Here is a 16,560-nt window from a genome sequence, read left to right on the forward strand (position 1 = left end):
AAATTGGAAGTGTAAATTCTGCAAGCTGGCTGCAGTCAGTTTCTAGAACGTTCTGTTGCATAATCTATTATTAATGCCATGTTCCAGGATTAATTCTATATATCGGAGTGGCACGCTCATGTTAACGGGACAGGAGTAAACATTTATAGCGAGATTTGTTAAATTGATTCTGGCCTCATGGAATTAATAATTCAATCAATGATATATTTATTATTAATACTAGTTCAACACATCACTTGATTTGTTACATATGAGTGGACAAGTGGAGGCTGGGGTGAAGAGTGCTATTAAATGAGGCACAAAGACAAGCAATTTGAACAGCTATAGTTATCATGTAATGATGAAAGTTCACATTATCAAGATATAAAGTAATAAACAAGTTACTGCCTTGGCAATCTATTGTGTTCAGGGTATTGACAGCCAGTGAAAGAAATATGTTTGTATTTGTAATGTACATATTTCATTATCATATTTTATGCTGATTCCAGTCATGTGTTAGTGTATTAGTATGTTAATTGTCTCATAAAGTGATATTAATGTTTAGTAATAGGGCATTTATGAATAATTGTGGATTTGCATGTTATTTATTTAACATGCTAGACTGTATTAGTTTTAAGTATTTATCTTAAAATTTTGTACCACATACCTGTAAACAGTTAGTGGAATGGTCTAGTTGGTTTCCAGGTGAATGCTATTACCTGAATCCTCTTGGGTGTGTGCAAACATTTAAAAGGTGGACCCCCAGATTGTTGGTGTAACGTCTGCCGTAAGGTTTTTGCAAAAACTTTGACCTAATAAATGCAAAAAAAAAAAGTACAAGTGGGAATATGGCATTTATTTTGAATGTTACCGTCTTTGAAATGCCATCCAGTTCACTGTACTGGCCCAATTATAATATTTCCAAGCTTACTTAAAAACAAAATATGTTTGAAATATGAAAATGTAGACCTCTCATACCAAAGGTTTTGTTCTGCATATTATAGATTTAGAATTCCACCAATCACTGGCCACAGTTTATACTCTTCTTGGATAACAGAAGTCTGTTCACGTATGGCCTTCATACTATTTGATGTCATTGCTTAGACATGCATGTTGGCTAGTTTGTGTCAAGCTTTCCCACCAAAAAAAAAAAAAAAACAAGTGCAAAAAATTTTACTGAGGTCCTGAATTTAATAAGGCCTGGCAGGGCAACACAAGAATTCACTCTAGCACCATGTTAAATCCATTTTGATGAGACACTTTAAATTGTGAGTTAAACTGGACCACACTATCATGTTCACACCATGCACAATTCAGACAGAGAGAAAAGCAACAATACAAGACAGCACCTACACAGAAAATAATAGTAATAACAATAACAACAACAATAATAAAAATAATAATTATTATTATAATAATAATATTATTATTGTTTTTATTATTATTAAGAAGTGGAATAAGAAGAAAGAAGAATGAAGATTTTGGGCTCCATTATATTGTATAGCATGTTTTGTTTTATTTTTCTGGAGTTTTCTTGTGTTTATGATCTTGCATTTTAAAATGTGTGCCTAATGCATTATTGGGTAGTCGGGTGATAGTTCTGGAACTTACACTTTGATGATAAGGGAATTGATCTTCAGCCCACTGAAGTAAAAGCCAGCTCCAACTCTGATAACAAGCCTGAAAAATCCAGTTCAGAGAGACACAGTGAACAAACAAAGCAGTCTGTGGACCTCATCATCACAAAGTTGTGAGAACTGCTGTTGGATACAACGCATTCATACATTTTCTCCAACAAATTGATTTTCTTTGAACAGCAGAACTCTGAGTGTGCACACAGTGTTCGAAGTCATTATTTCGAGATGTGAGATGCCACTGTGCATGTAGTTTAGAAGGGAGACCGTAAAAATATCGTTCCACGCTTGCATAATAGACCTACAAACAATTGTAGTCTTATCCTATTGGGCATAACAGAGCCAATCAGAATACGAGTCCTCTATTAACCAATCACTATTCCTTGCACATTGAACAAAGTTTCCATTGGTTTAACTTTTGAAAAGGGAGAAAAAAGAGGCCGAGCTAAATGCGGGGAGGGAATTGTTTACGTATTACACATGTCTTTGGACATTGTTTTGCATTGCCAGTTATCTTTGAACATTTAGGAGGATTGCGTTTAGTTTGGTTTATCTATCCCAAATTAAATAACTTCCAGGAACGTCTTGTAAACGGTAAGTGCCACAGATAAAAAATCACGTACTAACTCCGTTATTTTTTGTGAATACAGTGGAGTCCGATTATTTTTAAAGTTTTAAAAATCCTCGTATGGAATATTACCGTTTATGTGAAATTTGGCCGATTTGGTTTCAAGAGCTGTACGGGGTTTCATAAGTGATGCTGAAGTAAGTTTTTTAGTTTGGAATCTTGGAAAAATGTTTGAACAGCGTTATACTTTTAAAAAATTGTTGATTTTACCTAAAGCACGAATCTTGCACCCCTCCCCAACCACACACAAGCACGCATGCTCGCGCGCACACTTTTTAAGTTATTCAAGGAATCTGAAGGAATCGTCGCAAACGATTTTGACAGTCAGGATAATTCCACGCGGGTGTGCAAAATCATTGCTGATGATTTTGCAGAGAAATGCATTGCGATTTCGAGTTATAGCTCTCTAACCTTTCCATGCATTTAGACTCAACTATTGTAGTTTAATCATTCTGGAAATATGTAGTTAATTGGATGAGAAGAATTTTACATCTGGCAGAAATCTCAAATTTTCCACCACTTGTATACACGGTTAGGTTTTTCATAAACCTCTCAATCCTTTGGACTATTGGGTTTTTTCGGTCCTAATTCTATTTTTTTAAAGTTTGGCTACATATTTTGTGGCCTGTGCTAATTGAAACTCAATCCAGCCTCTCATCTCCCTCACATCTGCCTTGTACATAAAAAATAATTCAAAATTGAATTCAGTTCTGTTGCTTCCCATAAAGATTTATAGCTTGAGCATTGATAAGCAAGCTACAATTTCAGGATCCTTTCTTTCTGAAATCATTTGAAATGGTAGTTTTGGGCCTTACACAAAACTCTACCATGACAGTAAAGTCATACAATCACAACTCACTTTTATTTTTCATCTATAATATAACTGAGGACATGGTTGCTAGCTGGCTTAATGTGCTTCCAGGAGTTTCCCCTCAAATTCAACATATGTGAGTGCTGTCTTGAGAAAATATATTTTTCCTCTGGACCATTTATTTCTCTGCAGTGTAGGCATTAGTGTAGTATTTTAGCCATTCTCCCCATGAGCTTGCATTGACAGACCTGTGCCTCTCACACAAGTTGTTTATCAGTTTTCCTTAGAGGAAGGATTTTATAATTCACTTTGTGCATTGACCTGAATAGCACCGGGAAGGGCTGGTTGCTTGCTGTGATAAAACGGGCCGTAACGGGAGCATTTGTCGAGTAGAATGTGAATTGGGGGAAGGGAGGGAGATGCGTCGTTGCTACGCTGAAGGGTATCGGAATGGGAAATCTGGGGGAATTAACTGGAGTGGTGATTAATTATGTTGCCATTTTGGGGAGCCTGTTATCGTGGCGTGTTAAGATGTTTCTCATGAGAACTGCTCCGTGTAGACAATGTGTTACAGTAGGCTGCCTACACAGCTGATTGGGGACACTTAACCCTTTCCAGCCCAGTGAGCCATGTGGCATGATCATTTTCAATAGCCATTGTCTACACTTCCTCTTTCAAGAAGTCAACGTGGACAACATTACCAGCATTGAAAGACACTGTTGATAGAAAATTTAGCCAATGGTGAGGGGATTGTTTTAATCAGCATATTTCAGGAAGTCTCCAAGATACGGTAAGGTGGTAAGAAAAATACTGATGTCCATGTTTCTTGTTTCAAAGGTACTAAAGTGTTATATATTTATATTTATTTAAAATGTTGTGTTTAAATTCATGAAAGGTATTATTACTGAAATAACATTTTTGTTGAATTGAATATATTTTACATAGTGATGCCATATGGCATTATTGGGAACAAGATGTCATTCTCCTCCCATATTATGTCCCATTACTTGCTGCATATAATGCTTTACTACTATAATTTCTTAAATAAAATGTATTATTGGTTTTAAATACTTGGTTTAGGGATCACGGTTGCATTAATTTAGGTATAGTTGCATGTCATCACTTACTTGCTTTCTTATTTAGGTCTCATCTTGCACAAAAGGCCTCTTCAAGGTCTCTCAATCTCCTGCTGTCCTGGGCTATTTTAAAGCTTTCCAGCTGAGTCCTAGTCACATATCATTACATATCATTGTATGGCCCATTCTACAATAGATTTCTTATTACTAATAGCGTATATACAAATATCTTTTCATTATCGTGCTGAAAAGACGTGCTATGTAAAGCAATTTTCTTGATGCAGCTTTCAATTTTTATATATAATATAATATAATATAATACAATATAAATGGGCAGCATGGTGCCTCACAGCAAGAAGGTCCTTCATGCGTAGGCCTTTCTGTGTGGAGTTTGCTTGTTATCCTTGTTTCCCCTGGGCACTCCAGTTTCCTTCCAAAGTCCAAAGACATGCAGGTAGGCTAATAACGACTCTAAATTAGTCACAGGTATGAGTGTGTGAGTGAATGGTGTGTGTGCCCTGCAACGGATTTGAGACCTGTCCAGGGGTGTGTTCCTGCCTCTTGCTGAATGCATTCTGAGATAGCCCCCCCCCCCCAAATGGCATCATGTTTTTTTTTTCTACCCCCAAAATTATAATGTGTTTTTTTTTTTTTTTCTGATAGAAAATACAGTAATCTGGGCTGGAAAGGGGAAAGGGTTAATTGCTGCTCACATTTGTCAAACGCTGTGATTTATTGAAAAGATGCCATCCAGTCAGAGATCATAAGGCATGCTGTAGGTCTTTGGTCGGCTATGTACCCACGGTCCAGTGAGCTGTGATTTCTACAAACACAACAGCGGGCTTTTTGTAGTAAAGTAATATTTCCATGTTGAGTAATATCACATTCCTGTAACTTCCTCACCTCATTTGGAACATATTTATACATTTCAGTATGGCAGCAAAATATGTATTTTTGCATGTATTTTATGCTGTCCATGATCAAATGCTAAACTACCTGATAGTAGAAACCCTCATCATTGTTCACGGTCCTTCCCTCGCCCTCCCGGTATCATTAGACTCACATTTCCTCAAAAAAGGGAGGAATGCTGCATATTCATGGAGCATAAATGTTGAAATCAACAAGCCGATTTTTTCTTGCTTTCAGTCACGCAGTATAGTTTGAAGGTCAGGGTAGTGTAGGGGCAAGGTAATAGAAAGGGGTATTGTGATTGACTGCAGTATTGATATTGTGGTCAATCACATACCCCCTTTTGAAATCTGCAAGACTGAGGGCCTCATTGAGTCCTTGGAACCACCTAATTGAAAGTTTGGAACAGTTTTTTTTTTTCACACATGAAAGTCTCCACTTGTTCTCAGTTTCGTTTGTTACTGCCAAGGTGTGAATTCTCATCTCACGCTGTTTGTAAGCTTTAAAAAAAAAAAACAGGTTCAGGTTTGCTCAGTGTGAAGCATGTGCGGTTTCCTTGTGTGCATCAGGACAATAACCTTACAGACCTCTTCGCTTTGTGTAGTTGCGTCCCCAGTCTCAAGGACTGCGTGGTCTCTTCCGAACTCCCCGCTGGTCTTTAAAAAAGTACTCCTTGCTGATAACACAGGCAGCTCATTCATTCAGTCAATTCAGAGCAGGTGCTGCAGACATGAATCGATCACCATCGGGAGATCCAGATAACATAAAGGCTACTGTGTTTGCGCGATGCATTCTCTAACCAAGTGACTGTGAACAAATGGTACGATGCTTGTTCGACTAGTTAATGGGACTATGGATCTCGTGCCATTAAGAGGAATACTTCCTGCCAAGTAGCTGGAGCCCATAATTCTAAAAATGAATCACTATTTGAATGAGAGTTACCTTGCGCATTTCTCTCTCCTTTGAATTGTAGTTTGGTGTTTACACGTAGCATCCCACACAATTTCAAGAGTGCATGATTGCAATTCCATGCAAATTCTAAGAGGGCACGGGAACGCATTGCAAGATGCTTTGGATAAGTGTGTCTGCTAAATGAATGAAAATTAATGTAACTGAAATTTAGCAGTTGAATTTTAAGTCACAAAGTTTCTTAACTTTGCCGTGTACAACTGTATGACGTGAGCTATTTCTATAGAATTTTCTGCACAAATACAAAGATTTTAAAAGTAATTTAAATTGAATAGCATACAGCTGCATGATAATATATGATTATATTGTAATGTGTACTAGCAATAAAAAAATAATTTTAGCTGAATCTGACAGGAACTATAGGACTATTAAAAAGTATAATTGGCTTTGAGCATGTTAGACCGGATACCAAAGCCACTGGATAGGTTGAGAATTATCATTTTTATGATATGAAAACATTTCTGTCCCTGTAGCTTGCCGTTTCCCATCTGATCCTGGGAGAGTGCTGATTCTTATTCCAGCTGCAATGCTAATTAGATAGGTTGATTGAATAATGTCATGATTGATTCATTAGCCATTTTTGTGGAAGAAAATGTGTTGTGAGGTAAGTGCATTAGTGAAAGCTGCTCAAGAATCCAGGAAACACTGATGTAGCCTTCATGGTCCACCCACCCAAACACTTGAACCCTGTTTATATATTGATCTTTTTAATGGCAGCATAACTTTGGAGAAGCCAGTTATTCTAACCATTTATAAGTGTCTTATTCAGGCATTTGTACGTTTACATATGCTGCAGTTACCTTGACTACCAAGGACATCCCATTGGTATGGCTGTACAAAAGTGTACATGGTTTTTAAATGGGTAATTACAAACCTGCTTGTCATCTAATCTGTAACCATTAAAAAGAACTGACAAGCCTCATTTAAAGGTTTCAGGATCTTTACACATGCTTTTTTGAACGTGGATCACTCATGGAATTAAAGTGACAATGAGTGGGACGATTTATTTTTCGTACATCTGTAGATCTTTTTCAACATCTATAATTGTTCAGAAGATGTGGTGTCAGGGAAATTCTGCAGAGCAAAACTGATATGGAATATTCATTAAAAATGATTTAGGACTGCTTTTCTGAGCCACAGACAAGCGCGCATGTACACACACACATACACACACACACACGCACACACAAATGCAGACACACACACGGAGACCTGGAGACACCCACACACGTACAAACACACACACAAACCTGCAGACACACACATGTACACACACACACACACGTGCAGACACACCTACACACGTACACACACACACACAAGCAGACCTGCAGGCACACACACACACACACATACACACGTATATTCACAAGTGAAATTGCTCTGACCCTAACAACCTCTCCGCAAATGTCAGAATCTCTTCCTCCCAGCAGAATGTTAATGGCGCACTGCACTTGACAGTTCTGTGATTTATAACATTCCACCATGAGCTATTAGTTTAACCTTTGATGTCAGATTTTTTTTTCCTGCAGGAGGCAGCACAGGTTTTATTCTACACCTTGCAAATAGGCTAAATCAGTCATGGTGATTGGCCCCTTTGATGAATATCCGCGGAGATTCTAAATGAAAGTGGGCTATGGTTCCACTAGATAAGATCAAATAAAGGGGATAATTCCCCCTTGAAAAGCTTGTTTGTGCTGTAAAATGGCTTTGTTTTGCTCGGATCGCGGGTCATTTCTTCTCTGTAGATAAAGAGGTGAGGTGCGTTAGCCCGCAGCCTTTCACACTGGTCTCCTTTTTGCGGTGCAGATCAGACCAGCGCATCGCCATTACAACATCTGGCTTTAGCTACTGTTACCTCATTATAAATTGTGATACAGAGGTCATGGTTATTCTGGGTATATAAAGCATGTTCTGTGAAGTCACATCCTTTATGGATTCTAGACTGCAATATGTGCTCGACCATAAAATTGCCAAAAATCCCTTTTTTAGTGTTTATTCATTTAAGAAAATATAAATTAGGTATCAAATAAGACGCAGTTTGGCCATCACCAGTGTAGGTCATTACTCTGAATGCAGGAAATGCTAACAGAAACATGCTGTTTTGCTAATTAAGGGACATTATTTCTTTTAATCACAGAGAGGAACCCCCTGAAGTAAAGACCTGCTGACAGCTAATTGGAACCTGAACATTTTTTGATTGTTAAAACGACACTGGAAAACCATGGATTACAAGATTAAGATAATAAGACTACAACATATTGAAAGATAATCCCGTAAATTAAAGATTCTTAATGCAAAAAAAACTAAGAAAGTCTGGATTTGTTAATTAAAAATACTAAAATGCCTTCGATTGTCATTTTGCAATGAAATTGATGTTCCTGGTCGTCCGCAAGCCAGGACTTGTGTGTGCCAGTGCCCTGATGTCCTGCTTGCTGATCTTAAGGCTGTTGGCCTCAATGACTCCCCTTCTGGAATCCGTCGTGGTGCGGAAACAAAAATACACGGACTCCCGTGACCATTTAAGTGAAGGGATTTTGGAAGTTAGGAGAACCGGGATAAATTTCGATTCGCTTCTCAGGACGGATCGGGAGGGGTTTCCGTTTTGCAGGAGGGGGCAGGTCGTGATGATTCTGGTGACGTCCGCCCCCTGGCACGCAAAGCGGAGGACAGCGATCCGGGAAACCTGGGCGAAGAGACGGGACCGCGGTGCCCACTCCTGGCAGGTTTTGTTCCTGATCGGCCAGCGCCGGGAGGACGGCATTTCTCCGCAAATCTTGGGGGAGCAGCGCGCCTTCGGGGACATCCTGGTGGGGAACTACGCCGACAGCTACCGGAACCTGACCCTGAAGGTCATGCACGGCCTGAGGTGGACCGCCGACAACTGCGAGCCGCGGTTCATCCTGAAGACGGACGACGACTGCTTCGTCAACACGGACCGCCTGCCGCGCTTCCTGGCCGAGTCCAACGGCGTGAGGACCGGTCTGTACGCGGGGTCTCTGTTCGCGCCGGGGAAGAGGGAGGTCATCAGGGACCCCCTCAGCAAGTGGTACGTGTCCAGGGACGACTTCGGCGAAGAGGAGTACCCGCCGTACGCCAGCGGCGTCGGCTACGTCCTCTCGGCGGACGTGGCGCGGCGGATCCTGGAGGCGGCGGAGAGGGTGCCCCCCGTGCCCATGGAGGACGCGTACGTGGGCATCCTGGCCAAGGAGGCCGGGGTCCCCGTCGTGTCGAGCGGGCGCTTCACCAAGCACAACGTGAACTGGAGGGTTTGCAACTACAGGTACCTCATGGTCATCCATCACCTGGACGTCGCCCAGCTGAAGGTGGCTCAGGAGAACATGATTAAAGCCAGGACCGCCTGCTCCCAAACAAAGGAAATCACGAGGTGGAAATGAAGCGCTCCTCCCCCGCCATCAATTTTGCGCGGCCCACGCGGTCCGACCCGCCGTGCCTGCTGGGGGTCTTTGTTCAGCTCCTCCCTTTCCTGCTTCGGAGTCTTATTTCCCAGGCGTCAGAGTGAGGAAATGTTGATTACATAGCTGTTTCTGCGGCTCTGTCGCAAAACCCCCCAGGCTCCCTCGGCTCTGAGCGCGAGGGAGTTTTGCAGTGGGCTGAAAAATGTCCTAAACTAATAAGGCCAGATGTGGGCCTGTGTCATACGTGTGTTTTTCTCTCGCGGCGGGCCTGGAAACAAGACCTGCTAAATTACTAGCGCTAAAGCTGCGATGTGGATGTGTTTTTGTCCACAGAGTTATACAATGTTTACAGCTAGCTCTATAGGTAAAATTTTTTTTTTTTTGATGAAATTTCTATTTTTAAGTTCTGTAATATTTAATTTATCATTTACTAACATCTTTTTTTAACACTGAATCTGTACTGAAAGATGTTTCCCTGGTTATTTTTTTGTGTATGCGTGCTTCTCTTTTATGTTTTAACATAACAGATTGTTTTAATTGTGAATATAAGCAAATGCTGTTACCGTATGAATAAAAACATTTGAGCAAAAATTGCAGTGAAAGGACGGCTGTTAATGAAAATGACTGTTGTCATGGAGGCATACATTTTCTCAGCTGCTCTTGAGTTCGAAATGGCTTAGGTGTGTGGCTGCATGTGTGAATGTGTGTGTGTGTGTGTGGTGTGTGCATGTGCTTGTGTGTGTGCGTGGGTTCACGAGCACGTCTGGGCGCACGCATGCTTGTGTGTGTGTGTGTGTGTGTGTGCGTGTGTGTGTTTTTGTGTGTCTATGTGCTTCTGTGCAGCTTGATTTTCAAAACTAAATCTCACAGGAAGGAGGCCTGGTGAATGGAGATGGATAGGCTCTTTGAAGCCTTGTCGTTAAACTTTGCTGAACTCTAGACACAATGGATCCTTCAGCAGCTTTTGTAAAACCTCAGGAAGCTCTAAGAACCCCCCACCACCACCCTCGAGATTGCCTTGATCTTCTCTACTCGTCTTCATCACCGTCAATTCTTTTGGCCTATTTTCCTTAACAGTGGTTTGAACCTCAGTACAAAAGTTTATTTAAGGTTATTCTTTCTTTCCTTTGGCAGAGGCTGTTGCTGTGAAATAAATGAATTAAAATGATGATATACACTGTGTGTGTGTATGTATGTATGTATATATATATATATATATATATATATATATATATATGATTTTAATTCATTATGTGCCATTAACAAAGGAGAAACGTCATTTGGTTCTAATCCATTTAAAGGACAGTCAAAACTGCTATTGCCTCTGCAGTCTCTGAGGAACATGCATTTCCCGGCAGATGATGGAAATCCAATTACTGAAATATGTATACAGTCCTCTAAGTAGATTAAAAATGTCTCCTACCCAACGGTGAAAAATAGAACTGTTTGAAGTTTTATTTATTGGTCAACATGAAGCATACATATCATCTCAGAAGTTAGAGAAATGCAGGCATGCGGTCAGACATATTGGGGGCAGACACTGTTTTCACAATCCTTTCTGAAGATGTGAGATGTGAGATTGTCTGACTCTTACCCAGGGGTTTTGTCAGCCACAGTGAACCTGGATTGGATTGATCCTCTGAAGCCGACGCTGTGACATCACCGCGACGACACAGGGAACTTGGCCGTGTGTTCCAGCTATGCTATTACCAGATTGGATTCCCTCCTCCTTTCAGTGGTGAGGAGCCAGCATATTGTGTGTCAGCGGTGGTAAAAATCATGCATTCCATCCCCCTCTCTTCTGTATCGCCTACCACTACGATCCGTAATGCAAATGGAAATTATTGATAATGTTCGAGAAGGCCCTTTTTTCAGCTGATGAGCAATAATGAATAAAGAGCATGGAAGAAATAGTTTGATGGGTGGGTGTGTGGTACAGTACACCAAACACGATGAAGGAGATATTGTGTGAAAAGCACTATGTCTCGGGTTATTCTCTTTTCTGATCTTCACTCAATTTTCTTTTCTTTTTTTTTTTAGATACAATTGCTTTTATGCAAGGGGTCATGGGGTAGCGGGTAGTTTTCCTTTCAGCACCGTGGAGCTGTTAAATTTTTTTTCTTCTTTCATGAAAACATCAGATAAGGGTCCTGTGAGGAAGTCAACTATGAGAAGCTCAAGACGTTCTATCTCATTTTTACACAGATTCTCTAGCAACCAGATGGTCCACTTCTGTGCTCCTCCCAACCTCTGTATTTCCTTGCTCTCTGAGGTTTGGGTCATGAACAGGTATTTCTGATATTATAGTGAATTATGAATATTCATGAATGGGCGTGCCCAAGGACAGGACATCCATTTCCACCGGTGCTGTCCTTGGGCACGTCTTCTCATGAATATTCATAAGGCGCATCAAGCTGGAAAGGTTTCGGCTTCAGCGGAATGAGAGAAAGAACTTTTAACGTTATGTACACAAAGCTTGACCATCTGGTTTTGCGAAGAGAAAGATAACGGGCGAGTTTCAGATCTGTGGCCTGCCGGTCGTGGTTGAACCTCGGCACTGAACGAGGCAGTGCCGGAACGGGTTTGTTTTCAAAACCGGAGAGTGAACGGTGGGGAACGGCGAGCTCTCCAGGTCTGATAAATGCGGTTATCCGCCTCTGTCTGAGCCTCTCGTTTTTTATTCGACGGCGGCGTCCTGCTAATTAGAGCGCAAAGGGCACGGGTGTCTGCAGCCGCGGAGGAGCGTTTAATCAGCGGGAGATCCTCCTGTCCGCAGTTGCCGCGGAGACGGGGAAGGAAGGCAGTCACCTGGGCGCGGGTGTTATCCGCGAGCTGTCTGAGTGAAGCTCTGGGCCCGGCTCCACTCTGCCCATTGGCCGGGAACGCGCTTTTCAATTTGCAGAGTCGTAACATCCAACCGCCTAACAGATTATTGATGGGTAGTTGGGGGGGGGGGGGGGGGACCCTTCCTGCCCAGAGTATTTCAAATAAATGAGAATACAGTGGTGTGCAGTATTGGACTTCCCCCCACATAACCTGGGTAATGTCTGCTCCTCTTTTCTGAAATTGGTTCACACCGTAGTGTTGCTAGAGGAACCGTGGTCCCTGTGATCCAAATATGAATCATATCGCAAAAAAGTTCGTCGAGCACTTTTTTGGGGTCACGCGTCCTCTAAATCAGTCAGAATAAAGGCTCTTAACGCAGCTGAACCACACCTGGGGAGTGAAATCCATTCTTCACCGTGGCGCTTCTAATCTTTTGCCTATTATGCTGAGCCACAATAATGGCTGGTCTGTTCGAGCCAATGACAGTAACTATTGCTTCTCTATTAAATCCTGAGTTATGTTTCTCCTTCTCAGGAGCTATTTCGGCGAAGGGTATATTAGCCGCTGATGCATTTACCAGTGTGAATTTCAAGTCCCGCGTTTCATAAATGTGGCCGAGTGTCCCCGTGATTCATGAGTCCACCTTTCAAGAGGTGCACGGTGTTCTAGGTCGCCTGGCCTCTATACAATTATAAGGGGCCGCGTATCACCTTTTCTTAATTAGTGTTGACCTAACACACTTTGATTTCTAACACACTTTGATGAATTTCTGACTGCTTGTCTTTGTTTCAGAGATAAAGATGCAGACAGCTTGAGTCATAATGATGGTTGCTGAATGAAATGGCCCAGACACTGTGAAAACCTACGTACACTGCTTTCGCTGTAACTGAAACAAACATTTTGATTTGACGTCAGTTTTGTAAACCTCAAGATGAGCAATAATCCCTGCAGCTTTGCACTTTGCAGTTTTACATACACATAATTATGTTGAACAGATATTTTGCGCGGTTAAATGTCAACCTTTTTAGTTAATATCGAGAGGTAAATGTTAAAAGAGTCAAACTGGCGTTGACCTGTCTCCCACAGAATAATAAGAATGGCCACGATGATTGCAGTAGCAGAGGCAAGGATTACATCAAAGTTTGACTTAATTTTGACATGGAAATAAATGCGAGCATTCATTTTTTCCCCCATTACCAAAACAGTTTAGGGAGCTCAAGAAGACCTGACAAATAATTTTCTGTGAAGAAAAAGAAATTACGCATTCATTTATTTGTTACAGGTAAGGGCGAATGTTGAGTTACGGCTAAGGGCAAATGTTGATTGAAGAGACTTATTTCCTGGTAATCATCGTCATCTGTTTTTCCTACTTTTCTGTATAAAAAAAAAAGAAATTTGGTGGCAGAAATGAGGAGGCCTCCCTCGTGAGAAGACGGCGAGGAGTGGCTCGCGGACGGGCTGACTGAGGACCTCATTACCTGGCCGTCAAGCTCCAGTGGAACGCGCTGATGAGAGCGCTTCCTCCAGACAGGTGAGCCAGCCTCGCCGGCCCCTGAGCGCGCTGCCGAGACGGGAGCGGCGGGATGCGACCGCGGAGTCCCCGCGCTACGGCGCGGTGGCTGTGCTTTCCGTACAATCACAAAATGTGAGAGCTGCTTTAATTGGGTAATTTTGTGAGTAAGCAGGGTAAACGGTACCCTGCTAAGGGGTTTTGATACAGTGCAACTCCGTGGCTGGCAGCATGTTGGTAGTCCTGCAAACCTCTAAGTCTCAACATCTCAGTATTCTGGTTGCTGAATCCGTGCCAGCGTTAAGCATATGCTGGAGAAATAGTAAGTAAATATTTATTTATAAACATTTCAATTTGCGAGCGAGATGGGTTATGACTTTGTATGTGAAAGGCACCATTAGCAGGGTGCCTGTACAAACCTGCATCATGCATCACCAAGGTCCTGTACTCACCGGCCGTTCGGATTGCGATGCTTTAAAACGTACGTGACCGAGGTCTGTGTCGGACACAGACGAGATGACCTTGAGGTTTGACCTTGAGGCCTTTCAGTTGGTGTCACATGCGTTAATGGGCGCTGTAGTCCTGATAAGCTTAATTTAGCTTCTGCTCTGTAGAGGAATACAAACAGACTGATAAGGCCTCCCTGCTGGAGATCTTGCCATGGATAATGGTACGGGTCGCCTGTACGGGCAGGAGTGCTTTGTTCCTCCCTCTGACAAAGGGAGTCTGTTCTGTTCAAAATAAACCGTGCCACGCTGAATTAAAAAAATAAATAAATAAAACAATAAATACAGAATTCTGTTAATAATTTTTCATGGCATTGCTTGAGCGGCCCTCAAGTTCTGCAATTTTGCCTGTCCTTTTTCTGAAAGGCTTTTTGTTGCCATCAGTCACAATCATTTTTTTCTGTAGAAATATGGTTTTTGCATTAAAAAAAACCTTTGCCACCATGAATTCATTCATCATGCATCTGTCAGATGTGTCACAGGTGGTGTCTAGACCCAGAATTCTGCACATAATATGGCATAAGGCTTAAACGTTACAGACTGATTGATCACGGTGCTGGCAGAAAAATCTCAATAACTTCTTGCAGCACTCATTCATCTCTCACTGTGTATCAGTTTTACCTTTTACTCTAAATGTGTACTAAGCACTTCATAACTCTAGGTCCCTTGCCCCACCCACCAAACATCTGAACTTGTCAACAAATCTCCTGTCTATATGTACATAAGCAAACTTTGAATTCTATTTGTCGACATTCATTTAAATAATGTTTCCCTCTCTAATTAAACATTCCCTTATGAAAAAATCCCATGTTCAAAAACCAAGTGTTCAAAAAGCACCTGGGAACACCCACCATGTCTAGAGTGCATGTGTGAACTATAAAAATAAACCCACTTAAGTGTAAATGAGAGCAGAAAAAGGTGACCTATACTATTTCAAGTCATATTTTCTTTTCAAATGTTGAAAATTTCATTCACATGTGAAAAAAGCCAATCACATGTGGAAAAGTCCAGTTCACATGTGAAATTGTGATTTTCACATGTGAAAAAGCAAGATTTTTTTTCGTAAGGGGTGCCGCAAGATTTACTCTTGAGCATGGATCAAATCAAGCAGCACAGTTGTTTAGCTTGTGAACCTTGTGGTTGCCCGCAATATCGAGTCAGGATATGGCTGGATGCAAAACATTATTGAAAGCATGCGGATGAGATCACTCCGCCTGTTTAACTGAACATTTTTTGGTAATTTGTAATGCGATTATTATTGCAATTATGATATAATTCATAAATGAAATTGATATTTTAATGTATCATTCTTTGATTAAAATTAATTTTTAAAATCTCCACGAGGTAGCCATCCCTTAATCAGTATTCTCAAGGTAGTGACTTTTAATTAAGGTCCTGAGGAGAGGGGGAAAAAGACATATTAGGACAGGTTGAATCGGTGGGTGTGAATGAAAAGATGTCATCAGTTACATACAAATTGGATAATTATGATTTTAAAAAAAAGGCTCATGCAATATTGCCGCTCCTGCATCTGTAATAGATTATTCCCTAATGAAATGTAATTAAAAAATAGGGGAATGATTTAACTGTCCAGATTTAGAAGCATTATACAGGGGGGTATTTCATGAAGCTGACTTTTTAAAAAAATTCTTACTAAAATTAACGTGACTTGAATTAGCCAGGTTACATAGCCTGGATCTGTTCTGTATCACAAAGCTGGATTGCGGCTCCAGAGTTGAAGCTAATTCAAGGCTGATGAAAGCCAGGTTTTGGCGCTTCAGTGTGCTTCATGGACTATTTAAACAGCCCGAGTAAGTGAATGTCAAGTGAAACATTCGTTCAGAGTAAAATGGCTAAATAACATGCAATGTTGTTTGCAGCAGTGGCGCAGGAAACTCATTATGGAGTTTTATGAAGATTATGAGTCTATAATCACAAAAAAGGCAACATCACTGTAATTAATAAAGCGAGAGACGCAGCCTAGCCAAGTGGATAAATGCGGAAGTTAGTCCAATTGCACAATCAGTGCTATGTGCTTTGTGTCTCCACAAATAAAAATGTATTTTAGTAAACATCATCAAAGGATGTACTACCATTTTAAAACCTTTGGATTCTGTGTTCTGCTGACATATTTGATGGTGGCATTTTCATCATCTGAAAGTTCTTTAGGATCATCTACTACTACTACTACTAATAATAATAATAATAATTTATTGCTTATATCTTGCATGTATAGCTATAAGCTTTTACACTACTTTTAAGCTGGACAGTTAAATTACTGTTTCTCGGCATG

General features: G+C 41.1%; 1 protein-coding gene and 1 long non-coding RNA gene across 3 annotated transcripts; one reads left to right on the forward strand and one right to left on the reverse strand.

Moving 5' to 3' along the window:
- Nucleotides 1-391: 391 nt before the first annotated feature.
- LOC118206344 lies at nt 392-1,867 on the reverse strand. Its single transcript, XR_004761181.1, has 3 exons — nt 1,764-1,867; nt 1,591-1,659; nt 392-791 (listed from the first exon to the last, which is right to left on the reverse strand). It is a non-coding gene; the product is annotated as an uncharacterized LOC118206344 (long non-coding RNA).
- Nucleotides 1,868-2,056: 189 nt separating this feature from the next.
- On the forward strand, nt 2,057-10,498 carry LOC118206334 (beta-1,3-galactosyltransferase 5-like). 2 transcript variants are annotated; one of them, XM_035378939.1, is made up of 3 exons: nt 2,057-2,207; nt 6,480-6,610; nt 8,147-10,498. In XM_035378939.1, the coding sequence occupies exon 3, from the start codon at nt 8,373-8,375 to the stop codon at nt 9,402-9,404; it is 1,032 nt and encodes a 343-aa protein (XP_035234830.1). In that variant the 5' UTR covers nt 2,057-2,207; nt 6,480-6,610; nt 8,147-8,372; the 3' UTR covers nt 9,405-10,498. The 2 variants fall into 2 exon arrangements, with proteins under 2 accessions (XP_035234830.1, XP_035234829.1); XM_035378938.1 differs by lacking the exon at nt 6,480-6,610.
- The last annotated feature ends 6,062 nt before the right edge of the window (nt 10,499-16,560 follow it).

The sequence above is a fragment of the Anguilla anguilla genome, chromosome 10 (assembly GCF_013347855.1).
Source record: "Anguilla anguilla isolate fAngAng1 chromosome 10, fAngAng1.pri, whole genome shotgun sequence".
Classification (NCBI taxonomy): Eukaryota; Metazoa; Chordata; class Actinopteri; order Anguilliformes; family Anguillidae; genus Anguilla; species Anguilla anguilla.

Coding starts and splice junctions, on each gene's coding strand:
- LOC118206334 (XM_035378939.1), top strand. CDS start 8,373: ATGAAATTGATGTTCCTGGTCGTCCGCAAGCCAGGACTTGTGTGTGCC.